Genomic DNA, 11,111 nt, shown 5'->3' with positions numbered 1-11,111 from the left:
CTGGGGACCCATAGGTTGAGAAACACTGAAATAGACCAATACATGGCCCATGCATTTCAGAAGCCATTTTCATTTCAGGGACTAAGCTCATCCCCAGAGTGATGAGCCTTTGATTTGAATAACAGTGTGCAGTGTGGTGTAGAAAAGGAAAGATAGGAAACCTTACTGAGTACTGATGTGAATTGTAGAGGAGGGGATTGTGGGTGTAAGTGGACATTTTGCCAGCATACAGAAACAGGAGGGAAAGAGAGAACTGAAACTGAGTAAATGAACTAGCAAGCCCTTGTTACTCAGCCTAGCTTTGGAGCATTAGTACTTGAAGAGATAGATGGTTCAGGAACTGTACATTTGATTTGGTACTCATGGACAGTTTGCTTAAATAAAACAGCATTTTGTCTCAACTGTGTTACATTTATTTTTGTCTATATACACTAAGAACCACCAAGGCTAAGCAAATATGCTGACAATAGAATTACTGCCCAGCAGTGGTTAGGACTTGTGGCCTTCCAGATGTTGTTGTATTACAGCTTTCTAGCCAGCAAAGGCAGAGGTGGAAGGCTGGTCAGAAGTTGTAGCCTACCAAAAAGCGTTTTCTTCACACTTGCAGGATAACTTGTTTGATCCCACATAGAATACTTTGACTCATGCATTAGTGTACAATAGAGCTGGCTGCAATGGCTGCAATGAAAACTATGTTTCACATTAGTCATGAGTTAATTTCCAATGACTATCGGAGACAACTACAACTGATTTTCACTCTGGGAGTACTAAAACCAATGGAAATACTAAAATAAAAAATAATACCAAGCATAAGCATAAGTCTCATGAAGTTTGAGGGGATTAACTCTATAGTAAGTCAATTTAAGATTGATGCCTAAGTATTCAGTGTTCAAATGAGGCAAACACCTGATTGCCAAAATACACCAGAATCAAGGGGCATATAGCTTGAGGGAGGGGGAGAAGAGCACTCTCAAATAAGAATCCTGCCCCCCCCCCCATGACATTTCTTTCTATTGCCCCAATGTATAGCATTGCAGTAACTTTCGTATTTAAATATTTAGAAATACAGTTAGGCACCCAAAGAAAAGGTGCAGGCAAAGTTACTAAGGGAATGTGAACAAGGTACATGTAAGAGTTTGCGATGTGAAAGATTTTCAGTCTCTCTGTAGTGCTAGAAATGTGGGCGATGGAAAACTCTATGAGGGGCAGAAATCCTATTTGGGAAGAGGACAATGTTGCACCCCGGACCAGAATAGATGCATTATTTTAGAGGGAGGATTCAGAAGGACAGTAACTCTCCTCAGTGTGGCTGGAAACTTCAAAACTTCAGAAATATACTCAAAAGTACATGTGTTCCTTTAATCTTTTTTTCTGGTGGTTCTGAATGCTATTTATGTTTCTCTAGCCTTTTACCCAGATCATTTCTTGCCAAAGCCGTACTCCATTATGCTTCTAAGAGTGGCTTGTCCCTTCCTTCCTTGCAGCAATGGCTGTTCCTCCACAGGAAGGTTGCCTCCACCCTCTTCTATTCTAAGCACAGGACAATAGGGAAAGTGAAATTCTGGAAATTCTTTCTATGTAGAGAACTTTTAATAAAATGTCAGTAAAGGTTCTTTAAATTGCCAGCTTTGGGGGACATGTAGTGAAAAAGCAGGAAGAAAGGCAGATAACCAGTTGTGCTTGGGGAAGTGTTTTTTTTTTTTTTTTTTTGGACTTCAGTGTCCAGAATGCTAAGAAGACTGGTTTGATAGTCCAAAATGATTTCTCCTGGGCTTTGTTTACACCATGAATCAAAAAAGCAACGTGGATTCCAACAAGGTGCCAAATCTCATCCAATTAGTATCAACTAGGTTTTCCTGAGGTCATAATAATGTGTCTTTTTGTTAGGTGTGAATAGCACCTCAGCTGTACAGCTTCATTTATTTCAGAAGGAAGGAGAACATTGCTTTGCTTTGCTTTCAAATGGCAAGCGTATGTTATTCAACATAGACCTATGGGGACATCTTGAGGCCACTTGCATGAGCTTCAACTATTTAAATTGAACTAATCTAAGATGTGGTTTTCAAAGAAATAGCCATGTTATTCTCTTGCAGCTTAAAAAGCAGTAGGAGACAGAGGGGGAAGAAAACATGTAACAGCAAGTTTCATTACAGATATAGGTGTGGAGTTGTACATTATTTTTAGGGAGATGCCAGTGCATTTTTTTAAAAAAGTATACTTGCAAAGCTTGAATTGCATAGGTCAAAAAGGTATCTGAGGCCAAAAAGATGCAGCATTTCAGAAGGATGGGGTAGACTCGGGAGATTCACTAGGGATATGGGGAATGAAGACTGTACCAGGTGATATCGAAGAAGGTGACACCAGGATGATTGTCCAGAGGGAGCTCCCTCCCTGGTCCTCAACCTGCCTCAAGGGCAGGGTCTCCTCCGCCTCTCCTGTCACTTTCCTTTCCTGCCCGTAACAGGTCTAGCGTTTTTCAGATGTGGTCTCATCTCTTTCTGCAGCACCCAAAGCCAAACTCGGCACTGGCCATTTTTCATACCAAAGCCACCAGAAGGGGAACATCTTCTGCTAGGACAACAGCAAAGAGGACGGGGAACTTCTGTCCAGGACAAACACCCCACATTTCCTTCAGCTGATTTAGCAGCAATAGTACCTGACTGGTTTGTGGCAGGTTTGCTCTAAGGAAACTTCATGGATTGATGTCTCGTCACTGGATGGGCTCCTCAGAGTGGTGAGGTGGGCTGATTTCTGGGTGACCCCTACCCTCAGTAGATTATAGATACTAGGGAGGCCTCTGATCCAATTGAGGACAATGTCCAAGCATTCATATTTGTTTCCTTTCTACAATGGAGAGATTCAGACCCACCCTCAATTTGATCTGACAGTCTGATCTGCATCACACTTCCAGCACAACTCTTCCTATTCATTTCTCTAGTGATAAATCTACAATAGCTATAACTTTATTTCTTTCCATATCAAGAAATAACTTGGCAGAGTTTCTCCCCTTTCTCTGTGTATTGTGCAGAAATTAGACAGTAAAGAGAGAAGTAATGGTGCCAAAATACTTACAGTTAGCTCCAGGGATTGTGCATGCAGCAGTTTCAAAGTGCTGCTTTTTACCTGTTGTTTTGAAAAGTACAGAGAAAGAAGCTGCCGTTAACAAATCCATCTTGCCATTTCTGGCATCCTTTCTCCACTCTATTTTGGCACTTTCCAAAAGCTCTCAGAATCTCTCTTAAGTACCTTCATGTCTACCCATATACCTAATATGGATATATGGGTAGACACATGAAGGGTAGGAAGACTGAGAAGAAGGCATAGCTTCATCCTTATGAGGAGAGGAAATTGAGTTTTTCAACTTTTTTCATTCTGTCAGTGCCAAAAATAGACAGAGTTAATGATACAGGTAGGAAAGTGGGGGGTGGGAGTGAAGAGACAGGGTTTGAATCCTCACTGAAGCATGGAAACCCACTGGATGGCCTTGGACAAATCTTACCCTTAAAGGAAGGCAATGACAAAGCTTATATGAATTAGTCATCCCATCTGAAGTTGGATTTGATAGGATCACTACAAATAAAATTTGACTTGAAAGCCCATAAAGATTACAGAAAATGCAGGTCAGGTGGAGTATCCCTTATCTGAGAATCTTAAATACTCCAAAATCCAAAACTGTTCACGTGGGTGGCTGAGCTAGTGACACCCTTGCTTCCTGGTGGTTCAGTGTACACAAACATTTTTGTTTCATACACAAAATTATTAAAACATTGTGCATAACATTAACTTCAAGCTATTTCACAATAGCTTCAAGCTATTGAAAGCTATTTTTATTAAATGATATTTGCTTAGTTCCCATCGCCAAGATACTTTATGGCACTCCAAAATCTGAAGAAGAAATGAAATTCCAAACACTTCTGTTGTGAGAGCCGTTCAGCAGTGGGACTCTCTGCCCCGGAGTGTGGTGGAGTCTCCTTCTTTGGAAGCTTTTAAACAGAGGCTGGATGGCCATCTGTCAGGGATGATTTGAATGCAATATTCCTGCTTCTTGGCAGGGGGTTGGACTGGATGGCCCATGAGGTCTCTTCCAACTCTTTGATTCTATGATTCTGGTTTCAAGCATTTGGGACAAGGGGTAGACAACCTGGATCAAGTCACAGTATTTATAATCCAGAAAGGAACCTTTCTCAGCTCTGGTCTAGGCAAGACTGTCCGAGTTTCTTTCAGTAATGAGAGTGATATTACTGAGTCATGTTTAAATGCTACCACTTGTGTGGTCTGCTTGCAGAGTACTAGTTTTATGACATACACACCCAGGCACACCCAGCAGGTTTCCACACACCCCTAGCAAAGAAATTTATTTTGCCTTTAACAGCAGCTGACAAACAGATGCATCTCCTCCCCCTTGGAAGTGGAGCAAAGGGGACAACAGATGGCTGGCCTACAGCAGTGGTTCCAGTCAAAAGAACTGAAAATCTGTTGGGCAAAGAACCAGGTTTATATTGTATTCAGAAGGTGGAGAAGCCCGCTGATTCTTGTACAGCCTGCAAGCTAGCAAGAAGGAAACATGTTTGTAGCTGTGACCTGACACTTTAAAGAGGTCTTTGGAGCTAATGAGGGCTTATTTTTTACACACTTTTTCTCCAGCATGTAGCCACCCTCCTCCTATTGCTGAATCCAGGGATCGCAGAAACCCTTGGCCCCTGGCACTCTGTCACCGGAAGAATGACACTAATTCACTTTGTCTGTTTGCTCTGGAGCAGCCTTCAGTGAAATCATTTATCATCCCTCTCCTTCTGCAGAGCAGCTGGGAAAATCTCATGTGGTTTCAATCTCTGTCAATTAGATTGGAGCACATTGCGTAGAACAGATTTAATCGGCCCCTTTTCTCAGGCTGGAGTAATCAATAAACAGCCACCGAATGGCCATGCTTTCTGTCTTTCTCTCAGCAGGAAATGCGCTTTGTCCAAAAGAGCTCTCTGAGTGGTACTTGAATCATTTTGTTTCAGGAAATATACCAGCACACTTAGCCGCACGATAAATCTTAGTTTCTCTCCGCAAAGATGCAGTAAAACTGACCTAATTGCTACAAGATGCAGTAAAGACTGTTTTAGACACTATGATTTCCCTTTAATTCCCATGGTAACATGCAATTGAATTCTGAGATTTCTAGTTTAGGGAGGAGCATTGAGCATTCTGAGCCATACAGCTCTAGCCTTCATAAGACCACAAATCCCACACAGTTAAAGTAGAAGTGTAGTTCCATCATTCCATAGTATAAAACAGTTGAATGTATTGGGAAGATTCCCCTTTTTGGACTACAATTCCAAGAAAACCCCCCAATACATGTAATAAAATTTATTCTCTGCAAGAAAACCACAAAAGTTGCTTTAATGTTCTTTGTTTGTTTTTTGTTTAAAAAATATGTTCATTTTCTGGCATGTTCCACAGTTTACCTGACAAAAAAAACCCCATAATAAACATCTTGGAATTTGGAGCAGAACAAAAAGCAGATCCATGGTCTCAGTGACATGAAAGCCACCACGTCAGTGAGACTGACTATGACTGGCACTGAACACCATTATATGATCTGTATAGGACCAGCCTGCTATTAAAAGAACTAATACACAAAGGAAATATAAAAGTGGACTGAGAAGTAAGAACAACTGGCACAATAAAGGAAGGAGAAGCTCCAACACAAACCTTTGAAAAATATGTCTTCTGCTAAAAGGGAACTGCAAAAGAATGGTTAAGAGCCCCTCTTGCTGTGACTGGAGAATGCCGCTGAGATTTTTGCCCCACATTGGAAACTGCACCTGTCAAGGACTAAGGTGCTGCTTCCCACCATTTTGGAGACATATTATCTAGCTTTCTTTGACTGCTTAGGCCTCATCTGGACTGCATATGCAGTTCAATCCAGTTAAACTGGTTTTTTTTTTTGAGTCTGCACTGCATTATATGGCAGTGAAGATGGAGCCTCAGATTCCCAGTTTAACCCAAACCTGTTCCAATTCACACTGACCCAACTCTGGGAAGACATAATCTGGTTTGGTCCAAATCAGCTTGAATAGCTTCAGGATTTAGTTTTTACAGCTATAAAATATAGCCAATTAAGCAAAGAAAAGCTGCAATTTGTGTTAGACCTAATGGCGACGAGCTACTCCCTGGGCAGGGATGGGAATCATTCAGCTCACCAGTTGATGTTGGACTTCAACTCCAAGAAACTAGTGAGCCTAGCCTATGATGTGAATTATTGGAAGTTGTAATTCAATAATATCTGGGGCCATGGGATCCCCACACTGTCTTATGACCTTCAAGACCATTCTTCATGATGACGAATGCACCATGTTGCAGAATATCAGAATGTGTGATGTCTTAGTTGCTTCCATGGCATGGTTAAATGTCCTCTCTCTTCCTCAAACTGCAAAACTGTCACTTGGAATATTGGCAAACAGAAGAATGAGACCCACCATGCTTTCTGCATTAAGAAGCAAAACAACAGTTGAGTCCCGAGGAGCCCTGGCAGTAGAGGAAGAAAAAAGTAACTCTACTGGAATGAAAGATCAAGGTATATGTGAAGAGGGCAACTGCCCAAGTTGTTCATGTATCTATCCCAGTAGGGATGGAGAGCATTAATTCATCCAGATGTTTTTCATAACTATTCTCATAATCCCTTATCCCTGGCCATGTTATTGGAGTATTTTGGGAATTGAAGCCCAAAACACATGGAGGGCTATCCCTTACCACTGGCCATGCTGGATGAACCCCATTGTTGTTTGTCTTCAAGATGTTTCTGACTCATGGTGACCCTAAGGCAATTCGTTCAGAGGTTTCCTTGTGTGGGTCTAATTTTAGCATTTATGAAGCCATGCCAGTGAATCATTGCCTTGCATCATGCCAACTGAATCATTCTCTCCTCAGCTTCTCCTAATTAGAATATTCCACATGACTAGGGACACTTTTCTCATGTCACCCCAGCACCAAAAGGGAAATGAGCTATGACACAGTTGAGTAAAATAGAAATGGTCCAGATCCTCTCACCTATACAGGTTCAGCTCCAGGTTCAGGGATGCCCTTGAGTGGGGCGCAGCAGATGCGCCTGGTAGCAGTAGCTGTGTTCTGATCAGAAATGACCCCAAATGCCCCAGACTAATGCTGCATATATATATATATATATATATATATATATATATATATATATATATGTACACACACACACATATATACATACACACACACACACACACACACACACACAATTTTAGCATTGTGATTTTTGCCATATTCTATTTTTTTATTTTTTTTCACAGTGTAAGCCTTGGGTCTTTGTGATGCTTCCCATCCCTTTCATGAGTAGGACATCTTAGTCCCGAATTGCCATGGTTTCCCCAAGAATCCCAACTAAAAATACCACTTCATATCTGTTTATTGGTCAGAATCAATAATAACAGTCAACCAATGATCAATTCTGGAGTTCAAAATGCTCAGCTTGAAAACAGTAATAAGACCTGCCAAGCTCTTTCCTTGTTAGATCAGCATGGTGCGATTCTCCCATTCTCAAATCTCCAGAGCCCAAGCATGAAAGGGTGAGTATGTTTCAGAACCAGACCCCAGAGAACCATTTATTACAACTGGAGTTGATACAGAGGATCTCTGGCTGTTTTCCACCACCGACTGAATCAAATGCTGTCCTGACTGTCTTGATATCAACATTGATCCTCTGAGCAGCATGGGAGTTGAGACAGAGGCAAGACAGGCACACACAGTTTTTTTTCATCTTGCAGAAGGAAAACACCCAGGGAAAATGGTTGGGGAACTCACATTGCTGTTCCCCAGGTTGTGTCACATGGGATAGATTCCTCACTTTGCCTAAGACATGTGGAACAATGTAATTATCTGGAATTTTGCTAGTCCCAAATGATGTTTTTCTACTAACAGGGGACTCATATCTCTTAAGTGTGTTTGGTTCACCAATAGACCAATCTCAAAAATGTAGTCTACCTTTTTATTATTGGGACAGGGCATGAGATGAATTGCTAACCCATATGGGAGAAATGGTTTCAAGGATCCTTTCCACAGCATGAGCCTCCAGCTGAAAGCCAATGCCCAAGCCAGGTCTAGAGAAGATCTGAGTTGATTCTCAGGCAGGGAAGCATTCCATAGAATATTTGACACCAAGGAGCCTTCTCTGCCCGAGGCTCATTTGAATGAATAGGAATTGCCAAAAATTACAGCTGAATCTTGGACAGATGCTCACCTTGGACTGTGCCCAAGATGGAAACAAACTCTGTAGCAGGTTTGGACAAGAAGAAAACTCTCTTTTTTGTTTCTGTACTAAAACGGAGACAGTTATTTTGTTAATATTCCAGAAGAAGGGACTGTTTTAAGCCCTTGTGAAAAATAAATGACAAACTAGGACAGATGTAATTGAAAGCAGACACTGTGGCAGTTGCCACAGCAGCAATACTTAGCTCTGTTAAAACCACAGTAGGGCTTAAATGGCACGGAGAGGGTGTGCTGGCAAACCAAACATTTGGGGGACATGTGAATTGATGAAGTAAATTACTATAGAGCAGGCATGGACAGACTTCGGTCCTCCAGGTGTTTTGGACTTCAACTTCCATAAATCCCAGCCAGCTTACTGGCTGTTAGGAATTTTAGGAGTTGAAGTCCAAAATACCTGGAGGGCCAAAGTGTGCCCATGCCTGCTATAGAGGATGATTACCCATCGTGGTTCAACAAAGGGGAATGCTGCCAGTAATAGCAACACTTTCCCCTTCTCATTGATGTTCATATTGTTGCCATAAAATAGAAATTAAAGATTTAGCTGTATGTTGATCTGTTTGAGTGAATCTGCTCAACTTCATTTTGACAATAGCTGGCATATCCCCATGGCCTGTATCATTGCTGAACTTGGTCATCTGTATTATGTTGTAAATGCAGTAACTACACCACTATATGCCCATGGTTAACAAACAGAAGTTATGGTTTCATCCAGTGCCAGACACTGAGAACATCCTTTTAGACACCAATCAATCTCTAGACGCATTCTGGGCTGCTCACAAGACCTCAGATAAGAATTACCACATATGTATTAGGCATTGGTCCTGTGCAGCTTGTCATCTGCATAACTCTGAAGTTCTATAAAATACTGATGCTTGGAATAAACGTTGTTATCTTGAGCAATGCTGTGAGTAGCTTGGACTGAAACCAGAGACTTGATAGGTCCTTTGAACAGAGTTATTGTTTGTTATCTGTTTGCCTTCCTGCTCAGGGCTTATTCCAATTTTATGTCCCATCTGGAAGGATATTGTGTGGTTGATATTTCAGTCCTACCCAACAATATATGATTCTTGGCTGTCAGCTCTGGGCTACTGCCTCCCAAATCTTGGTCAGGATTACAAAATAAAACAGTGAAAGCACTAACAATTTTTGCATTTTATTTCCATAAAAAGCCCTCAGATTTGAAACTGTATAACAAAAATGAGGGGGAGAGAACACAGTTTTGATCAAACTTGCCGCTTGAGGGTGTAGCAAATTCTGACCCTTCTGTCTTCCTGCTTTTGGCCAGAATGGGGCTTTCAGCTCTGTGTCCAGAAGAAAACTCATCTGATTTTCAATGATTCAAGACAACCGTGAACAGTTCTTCCCTGGTATAGAATTCCTAAAGAGCTGAAAGTTAAAAAAAGGCTTGTTCTATAGACAGTGAAATCCACCTAGAATAGTCCATAAGGAAAACCCATTTCTACCTGTAGGAGGGCCTTCAGAATATAATGCATAGAATTCTCTCCATGAAGCATGTATTCTGTACTAGTATTTATGCACAAAGATGTCCGTGTTCTGCAAGTGGTTTTTACCAGAATGAGAATGACAAGAAGTTCAGTTGCCTTCACCCTAAAAGTCTGGCACTTCCATCTTCACTGTCATTTGAACACAGAACATTTGTATTTTACTTACACAAAACAATTAATGGATATCCAGTGCAAACAGAAAGCTTTTTTCTGAGAATGGAGGTGGGTGTGGTTCTCAGCTTCTAATTTGGACCAGACAGATATGCCTAAAGACCAGAGTGAGGTACTTGTTTCTGTAAGAAGTTGCTCTGGATAAAATGGCATGCAGATGTAAAATGCTTGAAAAACAGACAATAGCAAAAGGCTCCAATATTCAGTTTTGGCCATTGACTATCTCACCTTTGCTTCCAATTATATCCTCCTGATCTTTTCTAACTTATACTTGGCTCTCAGTGTCACAATCTTAACAATATCAAAATTCTGCAAGTAAAAACAACCACAAACAAGCCCCCAAGAATTAAAGAAAATCACACAGAGAAATCTAATGCAAAGTACAGTACACTGATTGCTGTGTGTGTTGTTATGACTATGCATGAAGTATTGTCAAGCAGAGTCTGAGCTACTGTAGTGCAGGGTCTGGTTTCCTTGGTGTTGGGTGCACAATGTGAAGAACCCTGGACTCTCTCCCTCTTTCTCTGTGAGAGCATAAGGAAGAAAAGCAGACAGTAAAATGCCCTCTCTGATTGCCAGCTGATGCCCGGCAGAGACAGTGCAACATCCTCATCTAGGATACAATTTAAACCCCACTGAGATCAGTGGATAGCCTCCCATTCATTTCAGGGGGCTTTTCCAACCCGGCCATTGAAATAACACCTCTTAACCAGTTGAAATGCAGGCTGGAGCAAAGTGTGTCTTTTCAAGCACTGCAGTCCGTGCTACTTCATTGGCAGATATCTTCCAGACTTCACAGATATGTTGAATTGAGATCAATGGGGCAAGGGTATCCAATCCACTCCAGTTTAAGGACCTGGGTGTCCTATTTTCAGTACCCTGTTGGACCGTGTCAAAAGCACCATAGTGATTGTTTTGCTTGCAGAGTAGCAGGCAGGTCAACCTTGTAGCAGAAGTCTCCTTTAGTCTCCCAATTTTGGCTTCAATTCGTTGAGCAGCCAAACAGAGTGGAAGCAAAGTGCCAGGAACCCAGTGCCCAGGAGATCTCCCAGAGCAGTGAGGTAGGGGATCGAAAAGTTGTCTGGATCCAAGCCCTTTCTCCACATCAGCCGCACAAGAAGGTCAGCCAAGTACAGCAGAATCCCCACCTGC

At 41.7% G+C, this 11,111-nt stretch overlaps 1 protein-coding gene across 3 annotated transcripts in view; it reads right to left on the bottom strand.

The window, feature by feature from the left end:
* Positions 1-9,420: 9,420 nt before the first annotated feature.
* Positions 9,421-11,111, bottom strand: part of SLC41A3 (solute carrier family 41 member 3) — a 55,957-nt gene continuing 54,266 nt past the window's right edge. For all 3 annotated transcript variants that reach the window (XM_060766202.2, XM_060766201.2, XM_060766204.2), the window contains one exon: positions 9,421-11,107. In XM_060766202.2, coding sequence (XP_060622185.2) covers positions 10,922-11,107 — 186 coding nt within the window. In that variant the 3' untranslated portion in view covers positions 9,421-10,921. The remainder of the gene's footprint in view (positions 11,108-11,111) is intronic.

This window comes from Anolis sagrei, chromosome 2 (genome assembly GCF_037176765.1).
Source record: "Anolis sagrei isolate rAnoSag1 chromosome 2, rAnoSag1.mat, whole genome shotgun sequence".
Lineage (NCBI taxonomy): Eukaryota > Metazoa > Chordata > Lepidosauria > Squamata > Dactyloidae > Anolis > Anolis sagrei.
This window is presented reverse-complemented; position numbering and strand designations above follow the sequence as displayed.